The 20,395-nt window shown below is 39.5% G+C and overlaps 1 protein-coding gene across 6 annotated transcripts in view; it reads right to left on the minus strand.

Moving 5' to 3' along the window:
* Positions 1 to 20,395, minus strand: part of LOC128689750 (uncharacterized) — a 91,607-nt gene that overhangs the window by 9,668 nt on the left and 61,544 nt on the right. For all 6 annotated transcript variants that reach the window (XM_053778184.2, XM_053778183.2, XM_053778186.2 and 3 more), the window contains 2 exons: positions 17,391 to 17,738; positions 16,917 to 17,058 (listed from right to left, as the gene is read on the minus strand). In XM_053778184.2, coding sequence (XP_053634159.1) covers positions 16,917 to 17,058; positions 17,391 to 17,738 — 490 coding nt within the window. The remainder of the gene's footprint in view (positions 1 to 16,916; positions 17,059 to 17,390; positions 17,739 to 20,395) is intronic.

Genomic DNA, 20,395 nt, shown 5'->3' on the forward strand with positions numbered 1-20,395 from the left:
TAATGTAGATCTTAATATTACTGATTGCGAAAAAAATTTAGGAGTTCTGGTTAGCCGTACTCTGAAACCAAGACAATAGTGCATAAGTGTTCGCAATAAAGCTAACATAATCCTTGGCTTCATATCAAGAAGCCTAAATAATAGGAGTCCTCAGGTTGCTCTTCAACTCTACATATCCTTAGTTAGGCCTCATTTAGATTATGCTGCACAGTTTTGGTCACCGTATTAGAGAATGGATATAAATGCTCTGGAAAACGTACAAAGGAGGATGACAAAGTTGATCCCATGTATCAGAAACCTTCCCTATGAGGATAAGAACATAAAAACATAAGAATGGAGGAACACTGCAGAAGGCCTACTGGCCCATGCGAGGCAGGTCCTTATCAAAACGACCTCTACCTAAAGCTACCCAAGAAATAACTCCCGTACCCAATGACACCAATCAAACCCAGCCCTTCCCACTCATATATTTGTCCAGTCTCTTAAAGCTACCCAAGGTCCTAGCCTCTATCACCCCACTGGGAAGACTGTTCCACGCATCTACAACTCTGTTAGAAAACCAGTACTTACCTATGTCTTTTCTAAATCTAAATTTATCCAGCTTAAATCCATTATTTCTGGTTCTTACCTGGTTCGACACCCTCAGTACTTTATTAATATCTCCCTTGTTTATGCCCGTCATCCACTTATACACTTCAATGATATCTCCCCTCATTCTACGCCTCTCCAGAGAGTGGAGATTTAAGGCTTTAAGTCTATCTTCATACGGGAGGTTCCTTACACAGTAAATCATTTTAGTCATTCTTCTCTGTATGTTCTCTAATGAGTCTATATCCATCCTGTAGTAAGGGGACCAAAACTGAGCAGCATAATCTAAATGAGGCCTCACTAGTGATGTATAGAGCTGTAAAATAACTTTTGGACTTCTGTTACTTATACTTCTTGAGATAAATCCAAGTGACGTGTACTTGAGTGGTGACGTGTACTTAGCTCAGTGGTGACGTGTACTTAGCTCAGTGGTGACGTGTACTTGGCTCAGTGGTGACGTGTACTTGGCTCAGTGGTGACGTGTACTTAGCTCAGTGGTGACGTGTACTTAGCCCAGTGGTGACGTGTACTTAGCTCAGTGTTTGTGTGCTCTTGAGTGGTGACCTGTACTTTGAGTGCTGACCTGTACTTAACTCTGTGAAGAAGTGTCTTGTTTGCTCCCGTGGACTGAACCAAGATGCCCTCCATCGAGCAACTTTACCAGCAACTTAAGGAAGAATTGAAGGCAGCGAAGATGGAGATACGGCGATTGACCGAGGAAAACAAGAGGATTCGTAGTAGTCCTCCTGTTTCGAGTCCTCAGGTCAAGAAGGGATCGTGGTCAGTGGCTGGACAGCAGGGGACGACGAAGTTGACGATCAAGAAGACGAATGGAAAGCCAGAAACGATGAAGAAGAAAGAGACTGCTGTGGAAACTCCCGTGGAAACCTCCAACGCATTCTCGGTGCTACCCGACGAATGTGAGTCTACTACTGGGATCGTCACGACGAACGACAAGGAAGGTAAGAATATTGTTGTTGTTGGGGATAGCCAGGTTAGATACATGGATAGGGCATTCTGCTTGAAGGACAGGAGTAGGAGACAAAGGGTATGCTTTCCTGGGGCTGGGATGGAGGACATTGTTAGCCGGCTCGACAACATCATGAACGGTAATGGGATCAATCCTATTATTTGCCTCAGTGCTGGAGGCAATGATGTAGGCAAGCGTAGAAGTGAGGAATTAGTTAGAAAGTTCAGGACAGCTATAGACATGATTAGGAAGAAGGGGGGGCGCCCTGTTATATGTGGCATTTTGCCAAGAAGAGGTGTTGGTAATGAATGGTTGTCCAGAGCAATTGGTATTAATTGTTGGCTGGATAAACACTGTAAGGATAATGCAGTACCATTCATTGACAACTGGGACAACTTCTATGGCCGAAATGACATGTATGCCAGGGATGGGGTTCACTTATCCAGGGCAGGTGTGGGTTTTCTTGCTAACTCAGTTGAGGGGGTTGTTAGGACTTTAAACTAGGATTAGTTAGAGGTATGGGTTTAGAAATGATTAATAATGAGTATGGATATATTGACTTATGCTCTGATATTAAGAATCTTAATAGTAACTGTCATGGAGTAACTCTGGGTAATGATAATTTCAGAAATTGTGTAAAAACAAAGATGAATAGGAAAAATGTGCAGAAGAAAAAACATATGATGGTATTTTATGCTAACAGTCGAAGTGCAAGAAATAAAATTAATGAACTACGTTTGGTAGCATGTGCTGGGAACTTTGATATCATTGCATTAACTGAAACGTGGTATGATTTAAAGAGTCGGGATATGACTGCTGAGTGTAATATTCAGGGATTTAAGTTATTCAATGTGGATAGATGTAATGGGAAGGGGGGAGGAGTTGCATTGTATGTTCGAGAAAATATTAATTGTTGCATAAAAAACGGTATAAAAATAGATGGAGCAGTAACAGAGTCTGTTTGGGTAGAGTTCGTGGAGGGTCAAGAAAAACTAATTCTAGGTGTAATATACCGACCTCCAGGCTTGGATCACGATAGAGGGAGACTTCTTTGGGACGAAATTGTTAGGGCTTCTGGACACAGTAACGTAGTCATAGTAGGGGACTTTAACTTTAGCCAAATTGACTGGAATTCTTTGACAGGTAATCTAGAGTCCAGTGACTTCATGGAAACAGTTCAGGACTGTTTTCTGAAACAGAGTGTAACTGAACCTACCAGGGGTAATAATTTGCTAGACCTAGTCTTGTCAAATAAGGAAACACTAGTGAATAATCTGGAGATCACTGAAGAGCTTGGCGCAAGTGATCACAAATCCATCACCTTTAGCATTAATTGGGAATGCAAGAATAATGATAATACAGTAAAAATCCCCGATTTTCGTTCTGCCGATTATAATGGACTTAGGGAACATCTGTCTAATCTTGATTGGGGTTATCTAGCTAATGATTTTATTGACGATAATCATACTTATGAATATGAAGGGATCTGCTTTTATGATTGTTTTCTTAATAATGTACACAGTGCCCAGAGTATATACATTCCCCAGAGAGAAATTAGGTCTAATAATAACGATCCCAAATGGGTTAACAGGAGGTTAAAGCATCTATTAGGGGAGAAAAGGGGAATTTATAGGCGCATCAGAAGAGGAGAGGTTAACCTTACTGACCAATATGTTCAGCTTAAAAGAGAAGTAAAAAAGGCGATTAGAAAGGCTAAACGTGACTATGAAATTAGAGTCGCTAATGAATCAAAGACTAATCCAAAGGGGTTCTTTCAAGTGTATAGGACGAAGGTGAAGGAAAAAGTAGGACCTCTGAAATCTGGGAATGGACAGCTGACGGATAATGAACTGGAAATGTGTTCCTTATTTAATGACTATTTTTTGTCAGTTTTTACACAGGAAGATGTAAATGAGATTCCAGTAATTAACAATTATTTAGTTCCTGATGAATTTAAGTTAACTAATATTACTGTCACGAGGGACATGGTTATTAAACAGATAGACAAACTGAAACAAAATAAGTCCCCGGGACCCGATGAGTTGTTTTCAAGGGTACTTAAGGAATGCAAGATGGAGCTTAGTCAGCCTTTAACGAGTGTATTCAATGCGTCCATCCTTACCAGTGTTGTGCCAGAGATGTGGAAGATGGCTAATGTGGTTCCTATATTCAAATCAGGGGATAAGTCCACTCCTTCAAATTACCGTCCAATAAGCCTGACATCTATAGTGGGCAAGTTATTAGAATCAATTATAGCTGACATTATCAGAAGTCACCTTGAAGAGCATAACTTGATAAATGAATCTCAGCATGGATTCACGAGAGGTCGTTCCTGCCTGACAAACTTACTGACGTTCTTCAATAGAACATTTGAGGCAGTTGACAGTGATAAGGAATATGATATTGTTTATTTGGATTTTAGTAAAGCCTTCGACAGAGTACCTCACAAGAGACTCTTAAGAAAAGTGGCAGCTCATGGTATAGGAGGTAAAGTTCTAGCATGGATTGAGGCATGGCTTACCAATAGAAAGCAGAGAGTTACCATTAATGGAGTGAAATCTGAATGGGGATTAGTCACTAGTGGCGTTCCACAAGGATCAGTTTTAGGCCCTCTCTTGTTCATAATTTACATTAATGACCTTGATGAAGGGATTACTAGTGACATGAGTAAGTTTGCTGATGATACAAAGATAGGCCGTATAATTCACTCTGAGGAGGATATGAATGAACTCCAGGACGATTTGAACAAATTAATGTCTTGGTCTGAGAAATGGCAGATGAAGTTTAATGTGGATAAGTGTAAGGTACTTGCCCTTGGTAATGAAAATAACCCTCGAAGCTATAATCTAGGTGAAGTAGAGCTTGCTCATACAGAATGTGAAAAAGACTTGGGAGTCATGGTAAGCAGAAATCTAAAGCCAAGACAGCAGTGCCTCAGTGTGCGCAACAAGGCCAACAGATTACTTGGATTTATCTCAAGAAGTATAAGTAACAGAAGTCCAAAAGTTATTTTACAGCTCTATACATCACTAGTGAGGCCTCATTTGGATTATGCTGCTCAGTTTTGGTCCCCTTACTACAGGATGGACATAGACTCATTAGAGAACATACAGAGAAGAATGACTAAAATGATTTACTGTGTAAGGAACCTCCCGTATGAAGATAGACTTAAAGCCTTAAATCTCCACTCTCTGGAGAGGCGTAGAATGAGGGGAGATATCATTGAAGTGTATAAGTGGATGACGGGCACAAACAAGGGAGACATTAATAAAGTACTGAGGGTGTCGAACCAGGTAAGAACCAGGAATAATGGATTTAAGTTGGATAAATTTAGATTTAGAAAGGACATAGGTAAGTACTGGTTTTCTAACAGAGTTGTAGATGCGTGGAACAGTCTTCCCAGTGGGGTGATAGAGGCTAGGACCTTGGGTAGCTTTAAGAAGAGACTGGACAAATATATGAGTGGGAGGGGCTGGGTTTGATTGGTGTTGGGGGGTGCGGGAGTTGTTTCTTGAGTAGCTTTAGGTAGATGTCGTTTTGATAAGGACCTGCCTCGTATGGGCCAGTAGGCCTTCTGCAGTGTTCCTACATTCTTATGTTCTTATGTTCTTATGTAATCTGTTTGCCTTGTTGCGCACACTAAGGCACTGCTGTCTTGGCTTTAGATTTCTGCTCACCATGCTCCCAAGTCCTTTTCACATTCTGTATGGGGCCTAAAACTGATCCTTGTGGAACGCCACTAGTGACTAATCCCCATTCAGATTTCACTCCATTAATGGTAACTCTGCTTTCTATTGGTAAGCCATGCCTCTATCCATGCTAGAACTTTACCTCCTATACCATGAGCTGCCACTTTTTTCAAGAGTCTCCTGTGAGGTACTCTATCGAAGGCTTTACTAAAGTCCAAATAAACAATATCATATTCCTTATCACTGTCAACTGCCTCACGTGTTCTATTGAAGAACGTCAGCAAGTTTGTCAGGCAGGAACGACCTCTCGTGAATCCATGCTGAGATTCATTTATCAAGTTATGCTCTTCAAGGTGACTTTTAATAATGTCAGCTATAATTGATTCCAATAACTTGCCCACTATAGATGTCAGGCTTATTGGACGGTAATTTGAAGGAACGGACTTATCCCTTGATTTGAATATAGGAACCACATTAGCCATCTTCCACAGCTCTGGCACAACACCGGTAAGGATGGACGCATTAAATACACTCGTTAATGGCTGACTAAGCTCCATCTTGCATTCCTTAAGTACCCTGGAAAACAACTCATCGGGTCCCGGGGACTTATTTTGCTTCAGTTTGTCTATCTGTTTAATAACCATGTCCCTCGTGACAGTAATATTAGTTAATTTAAATTCATCAGGAACTAAATAATTGTTAATTACTGGAATCTCATCTGCATCTTCCTGTGTAAACACTGACAAAAAATAGTCATTAAATAAGGAACACATTTCCAGTTCGTCATCCGTCAGCTGTCCATTCCCAATTTTCAGAGGTCCTACTTTTTCCTTCACCTTCGTCCTATACACTTGAAAGAACCCCTTTGGATTAGTCTTTGATTCACTAGCAACTCTAATTTCATAGTCACATTTAGCCTTTCTAATCCCCTTCTTTACTTCTTTTTCAAGCTGAACATATTGGTCAGTAAGGTTAACCTCTCCTCTTCTGATGCGCCTATAAATTCCCCTTTTCTTCCCCAACAGATGCTTTAACCTACTGTTAACCCATTTGGGATCGTTATTATTAGACCTAATATCTCTCTGGGGAATGTATATACTCTAGGCACGGTGTACATTATTAAGAAAAAAATCATAAAAGCAGATCCCTTCATAATCATAAGTATGATCATCGCTAATAAAATCATTAGCTAGATAACCCCAATCAAGATTAGACAGATGTTCCCTAAGTCCATTATAGTCGGCAGAACGGAAATCAGGGATTTTTACTGTATTATCATTATTCTTGCATTCCCAGTTAATGCTAAAAGTGATGGACTTGTGATCACTTGCGCCAAGCTCTTCAGTGATCTCCAGATTATTCAGGAGTGTTTCCTTATTTGACAAGATTAGGTCTAGCAAATTATTACCCCTGGTAGGCTCTGTTACGCTCTGCTTCAGAAAACAGTCCTGAACTGTTTCCATAAAGTCACTGGACTCTAGATTACCTGTCAAAGAATTCCAGTCAATTTGACTAAAGTTAAAGTCCCCTACTATGACTATGTTATTGTGTCTAGAAGTCCTAGCAATTTCGTCCCAAAGGAGTCTCCCTCTATCGTGATCCAAGCCTGGAGGTCGGTATATTACACCTAGAATTAGTTTTTCTTGACCCTCTACAAACTCTACCCAAACAGATTCTGTTACTCCTCCATCAGTTTTTATACCTGTTTTTATGCAACAATTAATATTTTCTCGAACATATAATGCAACTCCTCCCCCTTCCCATTATATCTATCCACATTGAACAACTTAAATCCCTGAATATTACACTCAGCAGTCATATCCCGACTCTTTAAATCATACCACGTTTCAGTTAATGCAATGATGTCAAAGTTCCCAGCACATGCTACCAAACGTAGTTCATTAATTTTATTTCTTGCACTTCGACTGTTAGCATAAAATACCATCATATGTTTTTTCTTCTGCACATTTTCCCTATTGATCTTTGTTTTTACACAATTTCTGAAATTATCATTACCCAGAGTTACTCCATGACAGTTACTATTAAGATTTTTAATATCAGAGCATAAGTCAATATATCCATACTCATTATTTGTCATTTCTAAACCCATACCTCTAACTAATCCTAGTTTAAAGTCCTAACATCCCCCTCAACTGAGTTAGCAAGAAAACCCACACCTGCCCTGGATAAGTGAACCCCATCCCTGGCATACATGTCATTTCGGCCATAGAAGTTGTCCCAGTTGTCAATGAATGGTACTGCATTATCCTTACAGTGTTTATCCAGCCAAAATTAATACCAATTGCTCTGGACAACCATTCATTACCAACACCTCTTCTTGGCAAAATGCCACATATAACAGGGTGCCCCCCCTTCTTCCTAATTATGTCTATAGCTGTCCTGAACTTTCTAACTAAATCCTCACTTCTACGCTTGCCTACATCATTGCCTCCAGCACTGAGGCAAATAATAGGATTGATCCCATTACCGTTCATGATGTCAAGCCGGCTAACAATGTCCTCCATCCCAGCCCCAGGAAAGCAAACCCTCTGTCTCCTACTCCTGTCCTTCAATCAGAATGCCCTATCCATGTATCTAACCTGGCTATCCCCAACAACAACAATATTCTTACCTTCCTTGTTGTCGTTCGTCGTGACGATCCCAGCAGTCGACTCACATTCGTCGGGTAGCACCGAGAATGCGTTGGAGGTTTCCACAAGAGTTTCTACAGCAGTCTCTTTCTTCTTCATCATTTCTGGCTTTCCATTCGTCTTCTTGATCGTCAACTTCGTCCCCTGCTGTCCAGCCACTGACCACGATCCCTTCTTGACCTGAGGACTCGAAACAGGAGGACTACTATGAATCCTCTTGTTTTCCTCGGTCAATCGCCGTATCTCCATCTTCGTTACCCTCAATTCTTCCTTAAGCTGCTGGTAAAGTTGCTCGATGGAGGGCATCTAGGTTCAGTCCACGGAGAGCACACAAGACACTTCTTCATAGAGTTAAGTACAGGTCACCACTGAGTTAAGTACAGGTCACCACAAGTTAAGTACAGGTCACCACTCAAAGTTAAGTACAGGTCACCACTGAGTTAAGTACAGGTCACCACTAAGTTAAGTACAGGTCACCACTCTATAGAGGGCCCTGAATCCGCACTCTCTAGAAAGGCGTAGAATTAGGAGGATATGACTGAGGTGTATAAATGGAAGACAGGAATAAATAAAGGGGATGTAAATAGCGTGCTGAAAAGATCTAGCCTAGACAGAACTCGCAGCAATGGTTTTAAGTTGGAAAAATTCAGATTCAGGAAGGATATAGGAAAGCACTGGTTTAGTAATAAAGTTGTGGATGAGTGGAACAAACTCCCAAGTACAGTTATAGAGGCTAAAACGTTGTGTAGTTGTAAAAATAGGTTAGATAAATACATGAGTGGGTGTGGGTGGGTGTGAGTTGGACCTGATTAGCTTGTGCTACTGGGTCAGTTGCCGTGTTCCTTCCTTAAGTGATTGTGACCTGACCTGACTAGGTTGGGTGCATTGGCTTAAGCCGGTAGGAGACTTGGACCTGCTTCGCATGGGCCAGTAGGCCTGCTGCAGTGTTCCTTCTTTCTTATGTTCCTAAGTTCTTAAAACCACAGGCTTTTCGTTTTGGCTTGCAAAGTGGCAGAAATGAGTGAGAAATTTCAGAAGATTCGTTCAGAAGGACGCTTGTTAAGACTGAAGGTAGGAAAGGTGTGAAACAGTGTCTCAGGCACACGAGTGCCTAGTGCCAGACAGATTGAGCATTCATATTCATATAGTTTATTTGAACATGATACATAGCTGTACAAGGAATTACAGTAGTTGGGTGTACATGCTAAAAACCCCTTGTATGCAGAGCATTATGGGCAGGCTTAAAATTAACTTAAAATTAACTAAGCAATGAAAGGTTCAGTGGTAAAAATTACCGTAAACAATTTACAATATGAAGTACAATTGAGTATTTGAAACAATGAAATTTGAATATTTCGATTTTGAAGCATTATAGCTGTACAAATTTGTCGCATTACAATGTATAACAAACAAGATGATCAATTTACGGTATGTTGTCTTGAAGTTTTAAGATTTAAGGAATTGGGAGATTTATTGGTAAAGTTAAATATTGAGTGTTGATTATTTAGTCCTGGGCGAGTAAGTGTTTTTTTTTAGAAGAGTCTTAAATTGATTTTCAAGCCTGGTTACTTTAGTATGTTCTGGTAATGAATTCCAGATTTTGGGGCCCTTTATATGCATAGAGTTTTTACACAGTGTGATATGGACACGGGGTACATCAAAAAGAGATCTGTGTCTTGTGTTATGGTCGTGTGTCCTGTTAAGGTTTGTGAGAAGTTTAACTGGAGGGTTTATGTTTGCGTGTATTGTTCTATGTATATAGTAGGCACATGAATAAGTATGGATGTTCTTTATGGTGAGCAAATTTAGACTTTTGAATAGAGGTGGAGTATGCTGTCGCGAGTGGGAATTTGTTATTCTGATTGCAGCCTTTTTCTGGGTTATTATTGGCCTTAGGTGATTTAATGTTGTTGATCCCCATTCACAAATTCCATATGTGAGATAAGGTAGATGAGTGAATGATAGTGCAAGGGGAGCTGATTGTGGAACATAGTACCGTATCTTTGATAGTATACCTACAGTCTTAGAGATTTTCTTAGAAATATGTTGTGTGTGTGTCTGGAATTTGAGGCTACTGTCTCGGTGGATTCCTAGGAATTTTCCCTCTGTGAGTCTTGTGATGGGTGATCCATTTAGTGTTATATTAAATGGAACATTTGCAGCTCTGATTCCAAACTGAATGAAATAGGTTTTGTCAGTATTTAGGGTAAGTTTATTAGTCATCATCCAGGTAGATATTTTCTGTAATTCAGCAATGACAGTGTTGGCGAGTATGACTGGGTTTGGGTGTGAGAAGACGTATGTAGTGTCATCTGCAAATAATATGGGTTTGAGTAGCTGTGATGCATTCGGGAATATTGGTGGGTCTATAACAAACACCAATGGAACTAAACTAGTGAAACTGCTAAATGAGCATGATAATGTTCGAATTGTGGGCACTACTGAGCCTACTTACATATATGGTGGCATACTAGATCTGTGCCTTGGATTTATTAATACATCATATACGATGCATGACTGTCATAGTTGATGATCTTCTATCTGATCACTTCCCTAGACTCATAACTGTCAATATTGATCACATCTCCAGTAATCAAGGAGCTAAATACAGAAGGAGGAAACTTATTCTCAACCCAGAACACGGAGATAAATTTATTAACCACTTGGATCAATAGTATAAGAATTACGAGCCCATTGCACACAAAAATTCAATGATAATTTAGTAGCCACTATTGAGACTGTCCTCACAGATCAAGTGGGAAGGAAAAGAAAACATAAACCTTCCACTATAAATGACAACAAAAACCAATGTAAATACTAAAATGATCCAGAGCTACGCAATCTAACACATGCAGCAGCTGGGAGGATTGGTAAAGCATACCGCGAATGTAGAACCCCAGACCTGCTCAGAACGTTCCAAGCTGCACTAACAAATGCAAGGAATAGAAAGGAAGAACTTAGGCAACAGGAATGGGAACAGTTTGTTAGTGGATTAAATAGGTCCACCCCTTTAAGTTTGGCTTGGAAAGGTATAAATAAAATAACTAGGAAAAAGACTGGCAATGTTGCTCATCCCTTTCCTCTTGAAAATGCAAATGACCTCATAAATGACTGGTCCAAAACATCCAGGCATGAAAACCTTCCATCTCATATTAGAAAAAAATTAGAGAGGGCTTCTGAAGAAATGTAGAAACCGATTAATTTTATGAGCCAAAATACTGATGAGAGTGATTGCCTCTTCACCGAGTATGAATTAGATAATGCATTAACTAAAGGTCGATCAACTGCTCCTGAAGAGGATGGTATAACCTATGATATTCTCAGAACTCTAAGGCACGTGCCTGATAACCCTTTGTTGGCACTGTATAATCTCAGTTACATTGAGGGCGTTCTTCCTACTTCCTGGACCAATAGTCTCATTGTGCCTATCCCTAAGCCCCAACAGCCTGATACATTTAGACCGATCTCCTTAACTAGTTGTCTTTGTAAAACTTTTGAAAGAATGATACTTAACAGACTGTACTACAGAATCAGACACCAACTTTCCCCCTACCTCTATGGGTTCATGAAAGGTAAAAGTGTGCAGAACTGTATTTCCACCTTTCTCACTGCACACACCTCTACTAGTTTTACCACTTTTCTTGATCTAAAATCTGCATTTGATATCGCAAACAGAACCGTTATACTACATGAACTAGCCAAAATGAATATTGGTGGTAGCTTACTCTGCTGGATAATAGGATACCTGTCAAATAGAGTATCCTCTGTCCTCTACCAAGGCTTTAGAAGTGAGTCTAAAGAAATGTCCCTAGGTACACCGCAGGGAGGAGTTCTCAGTCCCATGCTATTTAATATTCTGATTAATGCTCTCCTAAATGCTCTACCTGCCTCACCTAAACATATAGCTATAAGCTATGCTGATGACATCATGATCCACACAACAGGGCATAAGAAGATGAGTACCATTCTTAATGAAGTTCAAGCAATTTGTAATCGACTAGGCCTCATAATATCTTCCTCTAAAACAAAGATATTAACAAGCAAACGACATCCTCCACCCATCTATTTGCAGGGTGAAAACATTAGCTACGTTAAAACTTACAGATATCTTGATGTAGATATACCCTTTAACAAATCCACTATACCACAACTAAATAAGAAATGCAAAGATAGGCTAAATGCTCTCAAACCTGTTGCTGGCTACAACCCCAACTATGGTGCTAATGTGAGAATCGTGAGAATGATGTACATAGCCTATGTTAGGTCCTTAATTGATTATGCTGCTCCCATGTTGATATTAGCTAGAGAAAGTTCTCTCCGACCCTTGGAGTTAATGCAAAATGAAGCTCTCAGAATTATTCTTGGTTGTCCCAAATCTACAAAGGTTCTTAATATGAGGAAGGAGCTTGGTATTTCTAGTATCAGTGATAGGATTGTTGAGATTAACACTGTACTCGGTATTAGAATGTTAAGAAATGAACCAGACACTGTCACAATGAACCTTACTAAGTGTCTAGAAGTAAATACACACAGATCTAAATGGATTGTGAAAATGTGCAACTGCATTAAGTTTTATAACCTGCATGAACTGTATCACTGTAGGCAACAAGACCATTTCACCCCTCTATGGAAGATGTATTCATTTAATATCACATACCTGCAAGTCCTTCCAAAGAAGCTCATTGCTAGTAATCCCTTCCTTAAATCACTTGTTAAAGCAATTGCTAAAGAAGAAATTTCTCGCCTAGCTGGTAGTAATAAGTTATCACAGGTTATATACACTGATGGATCTAAACGGGAGCTTTCTGGCAGGGCTGCATCTGCTCTTGTTGCCACCTCCCTAGTCAGAAACGATAATAAACTTGTTGAGCTAGGTATAAGAATTAACAACTGGGCGTCTACATTGTAAATTGAATTGTTTGCAATCCTAGTGGCGCTAAAGCTAACTTATGACACTGAGCTTGACTCTATCATCATTCATTACTGATTCCATGTCATCACTGAATGCTCTTAACTCATATAATGACTCGAACATGCTCATTGGAGAAGCCAGGTATAGACACTCAAAAATCAGGGATAAATGAATTAATGTACAATTGCTATGGATCCCATCACACATTGGATTACTCCTGCATGATAAAGTTGATATGTTAGTCAAGAAGAGTACCCAGAAGGAGAATGTAGAATATAACTTTGGTATAACTGTGTCTAGCATTAGGAATAATATTAGGAGAGAAGTAAATAATGAAAATGATTGTTATAGGAATGCAGTTAGAAGCCTGAGTAGATCTATAACCCACTATGATAACATGAACGTAGATAAGTATGTTTATGGAGCAACTTGCAATGAGAACAGACTGACTGATGTTGTAGTGGCCAGGCTTAGGCTTGGTTACAAGTACTTCTGGCAGTTTGGGAGACACACAGATGATGATCAAACTAAATGCAAATTATGTGATCAGGCATATGGTCACTCTCTTGAACACTATGTGCTTAATTGTCCACTTATTGAGGAATACAGAGATAGACAGTATAATAACCTATGTGACATGTCAAGATATCTTATTAATGAAAAAAATATACCAGATATACTAAGAAAATGTCTTAAGTTTGCTTGTAACAGATAAGTGAACTGTAGATATATAGATATAAATCCGAATGTACACCTGTTAACCATTTTGGGGCCTAGTTCCTAGGCCTTTTGTGTATCCATAAGCTCTTGCGCTACAGTCGACACAATGGGTATGACCTGCACAATAAACTAGCCACTTCTGTGGCAAAATCTAACTAAGGTATGACTTTAGGTAGTTGAGGGAGTAGTCTCTTATACCATAGTGTGTTAATTTAGTGTGCAGCAATTCATGGTCGACTGTATCAAAAGCTTTACGCAAGTCATTGAAAATTCCCATTGGGACTTCTTTCTTCTAGAGAGCGGTATATATTAGTTCTATCATGTGTATACATCATTTGTGCTTTTATTATTCCTGAATCCAAACTGACAGGGGTTTAGTATGTTGTTTGAGATGAGGTAGGAATAGATCCGTCTATAAATTAATTTTTCAAAGATTTTAGAGCGTAGTGGTAAGTTAGAAACTGGTCTATAGTTATTCAAGTCTGCTTGATCACCTCCTTTGTGGATCGGGGTAACCCTCGCTATTTTGAGAACTGCTGGGAAGGTGGAGGATTCAATGGATTTGTTAAAGAGTGTTACAATAATTGGTGACAGTACTTGCGAAGCTTTGTACATAAAAGTAGGGAAGTTGTTTATGTCTCCTGCCTTGTTTTTAAGGGTGTTGATGATGAGGATAGTCAGCCCAGAAGCAAAGGTATTGGAGTGGTTAACTAGCAAAATTAACATTGGTAACATAAGTGTTATCAGAATTATCAGTCAGACTTCAGGAAACTATAAAGGACTTAACATTCTGAATATAAATGTGTCTGGCAATTGTCTAAGGGAAATTCCACACACTTTAGGAAAACGGGAAAGCTCACCTAAAGGGTAGACTAACGGTTGAGCATCAAGCCTTAATTCCTTGGAGTGGAATCCTGGCAGCTAAGACAATCTAGAGAATTCATATAAGAATCTGGTTTTAGACTGCATGATAGCCTCAATTATAAACAAATAGAGCTTAAACAACTTACTACCCCCATTATATGACAAATGTTTAATAATTGCAGACTCAAGAATATTTCTTTCTAGCCAGGAAGTACATTGAAGAATGACCTTTGCCTCAGACCACTTAGCCGGATTATTATGTGTGGTCAAATATCGCATTTGATTCTTGAGCAATCCTTACTGAATACTGACGTGTAATTCTAACATTTAGAGGTTTGCCAGTTTGTCTCATATAGGATAAGTTGCAGCCTTGGCACCCAATCCTTTACACACCACCTACACAGCGTTTAGGGGAATTTTTGATCAACATACTTTTAACAGTCCGTGAATTCTTAAAAACAGCTCTTATATTGAGTCGCTTTAGGGCATTTGGTAGGACTGATTAATTCTCACTGTATGGTAGGACAAGCACATTCATGTTATGAGGGATTATTCTAGGTTCAGTCCTATGATAAGTTTTTCTAACTACCAACAAAGCAGTCTCTGCAAACTCCTTAGGATAACAGTTTTTTTTTAGCAATATCGAAGATTTTCCTTATTTCCTCACCCAAAAACTCCGGGCTACATACTCTGTAAGCTCTCAACAATATAGTAAGAAAGGCACTTCTTTTTACTCTAGTTTCATGGTTGGAGTAATAGTGATATGAACATTTGTTAGTGGCCTTCCTATATACTGTAAACTTGAATATTCTATCAGCCCCGTGGATCAGAAAATCTAAAAATGGAAGTTTAAAGTCTACTTCTTGCTCTACGGTGAATTTAATACCTGGAGACCTGGAGTTTACCTGGAGAGAGTTCCGGGGGTCAACGCCCCCGCGGCCCGGTCTGTGACCAGGCCTCCTGGTGGATCAGAGCCTGATCAACCAGACTGTTACTGCTGGCTGCACGCAAACCAACGTACGAGCCACAGCCCGGCTGTGTATTAAGGTCGAAATAATTCGGCCAAAGACACAAGATGTCATCCAAATATTTGAACCATTTAGCTTCACAGGGCAGGATATCTATCAATAGCTTAGTCGCAAGGAACTCCATATACAAATTGCTTAATAGGGAAGACAATAGATTTCCCATAGGCAATCCCTGCCTTTGAGAATAATATTTCCCTTCAAATTCAAACTTGCAATCAACCACACACAACTTCATCAACCCAGTAATATGTTGTCAAATGGTATGGGGAACTCATCTAACTCTTCCTCCAGATAAGCTAACAAATCAGGGACAGGTACACAGGTGAACAAAGCTGTGACGTCGAAACTTACTAGCGTAAAATCATTAGACATGTTAACATTTTGCAGTCTGTCAATGACATCAACATTGTTTTTAATGTGCCCACTAGGGAGAGCATTAATTACGCTGACCTTGCCAAATCTTTTTGCAACCTAGAAAAACAAGGGGAGCTACACCCGGAAACGTTCAACATTAGCAAAGGCATGGTATATGGAACTTTGGTAAAAGCATGCAGATACTGGTCAAGAGGTTCAGTTGTTGTTCAAACCGAACAGCAAATTGTGAAACAAAATGTGTTCTAAATGACTTTGACCGTGGAATGACTGTTAGTGCCAAAAAGATCGATCTAAGTATCCCAGAAACTACTGATCTCGTGGAATTTTCAGGCACAACAGTCTGTAGAGTTTACCGAGAACGGTATAAAAAACACAAAGCGTCCAGCGAGCGGTAGTTCTGTAGGCAAAAACGATATGTTAATGAGAGAGGTCAGAAATGAATGGCCAGACTGGTTCAAGCTGACAGGAATGCGACAGTATCTAAAATAACCATGCATTACAACAGTGGTATGCAGCTTTAAAAGCATCTCTGAACGTGCAACATGTCGAACCTAGAAGTGGATGGGGTACAGCAGCAGATCACACCGGGTTTAACTCCTGTCAGCTAAGAACAGGAAACTGAGGCTACAGTGGGCACAGGCTCACCAAAAGACAGCTGAAAATTGGAAAAACGTCGCCTGGTGTGACTAATCGCGATTTCTGCTGCGGCGTGCAGGATAAGGTCAGAATTTGGCATAAATCTTTAGGATGTGGTAGAACGGGAGATTCAACGCGGCATGAATGTGTAGCCGACAAATCTGCAGCAACTGCATTATGTTTACATGTCACATGAACCAGATTCTCTAAGGAATCTTTCCAGCATCTTGTTGAATGTGCCAAGAATAATTCAGGCTGTTCTAGGGGACAAAGGAGGTCATACTAAGTACTAGACGAGTAATGTACACATTGTATACGAAAGCGATCTTGAGAGAAAATTTCGAATTACATACTAGGCAAAAGACCTATTTCTGGAATACTGGATCATGTCATCGAGAAACTGACATTAAGTTGGCGCACGTTCTTCACATTACCAATGTATAGATTGTAATAATCAATAAGCTTGTGTGTGGAGTAGATTACCTTCCCTGGGCCTGGTGTCATCGTCAGCAAGGGGCGAAGCTTCACGGTTGATAAGAAGACCCTGACGCCTCATGACCACGTCTGTGGGACTCCGAGCACTGTCCTTGATCATGATGATGGGTAGCCAGATACTCTCAGACACCTGCCCAGGTAGAATATAGTGATGGGGGAACTATTATGAAACTGCAGTCATAATATTACACCTGCACAGGTTGAAGAATATGAAAACAATCCTAATGATACTACGAAGGATAAGATTCAATACTGTGGCTGGAATAATTCACAGATAGTTCACACATTTTAGAAGGGAAAACTTCAGACAAAGTCTCGGTCTATCCAGGACCATCAGTCACGACTGCCTTGATAATGGTCCAAGACGAACCGAAACGTTTTCTAAAGTTTAATTTCCAAAATGTGGGTTATTTGTGAATTGTTGCAGTCACGACAATGTGACTTATTCATCATACTGCCTACCTTAGCCTGATTGTTAAAGTCTCCTGGCAGGAGGTTGGAAAAGGTGAGCCTAGCGTCGCGCCAGGTTACACTCTGCAAGACGTCCAACTGCATGGTAAAAGCAACCAGATCAAACACCCGCACTGAGGTGACCTCGAGGCGCAGAATTATCTTGAAAGGTTGCTTGTGTAGTGTGGGTGGTGAGAGCTCCCGAGAGTAACCATGCGGCACCTGCAGCACATCACAGTTGAGCTCATCACTGCTGTCAGCACAGTCGGTCACTTGGTCACAGCGGAGAGCTGCACTGACGCAGGAGCCATCACTGCACGTGAAATCCCCCTCGCTACACGCAGTTAACAGGTACTCCACCTGCATGAAACTGCGTATCGTTACGTACAAAGACAGCAAGAAGACTTTACAAGAAACGTTTCATTTTATGCCGAGCTTGCTAAAGCTCGACAAAGAGTGAAACATTGACAAAATTGTGGAAAAATTATTTTTCGATTTAAATGGAGCCGAGATCTGGAAATACTGTTTATATATATATATATATATATATATATATATATATATATATATATATATATATATATATATATATATATATATATATATATATATATATATATATATATGCAAAACAACCACTCTGAAAGAATAGAGAAATTCCAAGCGCTTTCGTGACTACTCACATTATCAAGGAACTATGAAAGCAAAGCATCCAAGGAAGCTATATAAGGGGTCTGGCCAACACCTCACTATCAGATCCCAGAACGGTTAAACACCTGACGCGTGCCGACCCAACTTGGATAGGTCCTTTGCACAACTCACCCACAAACTATTCTACCCAAGAAAATTTAAAAATTATTATTTGTCCAGTGTATTATTAAATTCTTCCCAAATTCTATTAATTATAAATGGATCTAATTTATATAAACCAAAGGAAATATTCATATTATTGTCAAAACTGCTTTTTATGAAACAAGATTCAATTATATTCCTGTCGACCATGGACTTGCTTGATACTATTTTCTCAACTTTTTGAAAATCAATTGGATGGTTAAAATCTCTTACATGAATTAATAGAGCATTGGAATCTTGTCCAGTTCTAATGCTATATTTATGTTGTTTTAATCTTAGTTCGAGATTTTTACCAGTTTGACCGTAATAAACTTTATCGCAAATTTTACAAGGAATCTTATAGACACATCCATCAGCATTTTGGGGGGAATTCTTTATCAAAAGTTTTTTTTACTGTATCAAGATTTTTGAATACAACTTTAATATTAAAAGTCTTAAGAAGAGAAGGCATATCAACCAAGTTTTCATGGTAAAGGAGAACCAACATATTTTTAGTTGAATAAGACTGGTTGTCCCTTTTTGGATTGTAAAAAGTATTTCTAGCAACTTTAAAAGATTTATCAATTACATTTCTTGGGTATTTTAAATCATTACCTATTTCATAAATTTTGGATATTTCCTCATCTATGAACTCAGGACTACAAATTCGTAAAGCTCTCAAAAACATTGATGAGAAAACAGACAGTTTGACTCTATCTTGATGCGAGGAATAATAGTGGACATAGGAACAGTTATTTGTAGGTTTTCTGTAAATTTTAAATTTGAATTCATTATTACCCCTAATAATTAAAACATCTAGATAATGTGAGTAGTCACGAATGCGCTTGGAATTTCTCTATTCTTTCACAGTGGTTGTTTTGCATATTCTGAAATCACCTGTTTACTGTGATCTTATTGCATTATATATATATATATATATATATATATATATATATATATATATATATATATATATATATATATATATATATATATATATATATCAATAACAACACTGCGACTAGCCAAGGACTCGAACCCATGCTGCTTTGGCCTGCCTTATGGTGGGCGAAAACTCATGACGCCTTAATCCACTGGACCATACAATCCTTAAAGGACTAAAATGAAATTAGCCTAGAGTCATCCACACCATCGTATGTCCTTGGGCAGCTAGTACAACATCCAGTTCCGCTGGATGCGCTACTCTTAAGGATTGTATGGTACAGTGGATTAAGGCATCATGAGTTTTCGCCCACCATGAGTCGAGCCAAAGCAGCATGGGTTCGAGTCCTTGGCTAGTCGCAGTGTTGTTATTGATCAATACCACTCGTTCGTGGGCACTAATATATATATATATATATATATATATATATATATATATATATATATATATATATATATATATATATATATATATATATATATATGTCGTGCCGAATAGGCAATCAATCAATCAAGGACTCACAGGTAAGGACCCACGAGGGGCGAGGGGCAAGTGGGGACAGTGCGAAGAATAGACGGTGAGAGGAATGTCTTGAGTCGAAGAGAGAAGAGTCAGGACTAGACCCAACTGCTAAGCCTGGATAACAATAACGAAGACGACATAGAAGACAGCAGGAACTCTGCGGGTGCTGACTGCAACTTGCTGGATAGAAGATTGCTGCATCTTGATGTTGATTGGCGGCTGGCAGAAGCTGGAGGCGTGGTCAAGGGAGTCTAGCTTCTTGATTGGTCAGGTGTCGTTAAATTGTGTGTCAGGAGTTACTTCATTTCTTCAGTGTGGTAGGAATTCCTTATGTTGTGCAGTTGTTGGAAGGAAACGATGAGTAGTCTTGTAATCTTGGGTCGAAATGCTGGGTCGGCTTATAACTGGTCAAGGGTCATCTTGAGTGTAGTGAAGGAGCAGTGGGATCCTTTACGATTTGTAAACTTGACTTTCTGTCGTGTAATTTATCGTACAAAGTGTCGACATTCATGGTGGGTTCTTGTTCAGGAGTCGTATAAAAAGTTGTCTTTGCAGTGCAGGTATTGATCTCGATGTTGGTCTTCTGTATTAATACGTCGAGTGATGACTGGAGAGGTTTTTGTTGGTGGTTGCAGCATTGAAGGTTCTTTCAATGTTGGTGTCTCCACTAGAGAGTGTGTAGAAGACTGTGGTAGAATCGTGGCTTCTGATTGGTCCATAT

Source organism: Cherax quadricarinatus, chromosome 22, assembly GCF_038502225.1.
Source record: "Cherax quadricarinatus isolate ZL_2023a chromosome 22, ASM3850222v1, whole genome shotgun sequence".
NCBI lineage: Eukaryota > Metazoa > Arthropoda > Malacostraca > Decapoda > Parastacidae > Cherax > Cherax quadricarinatus.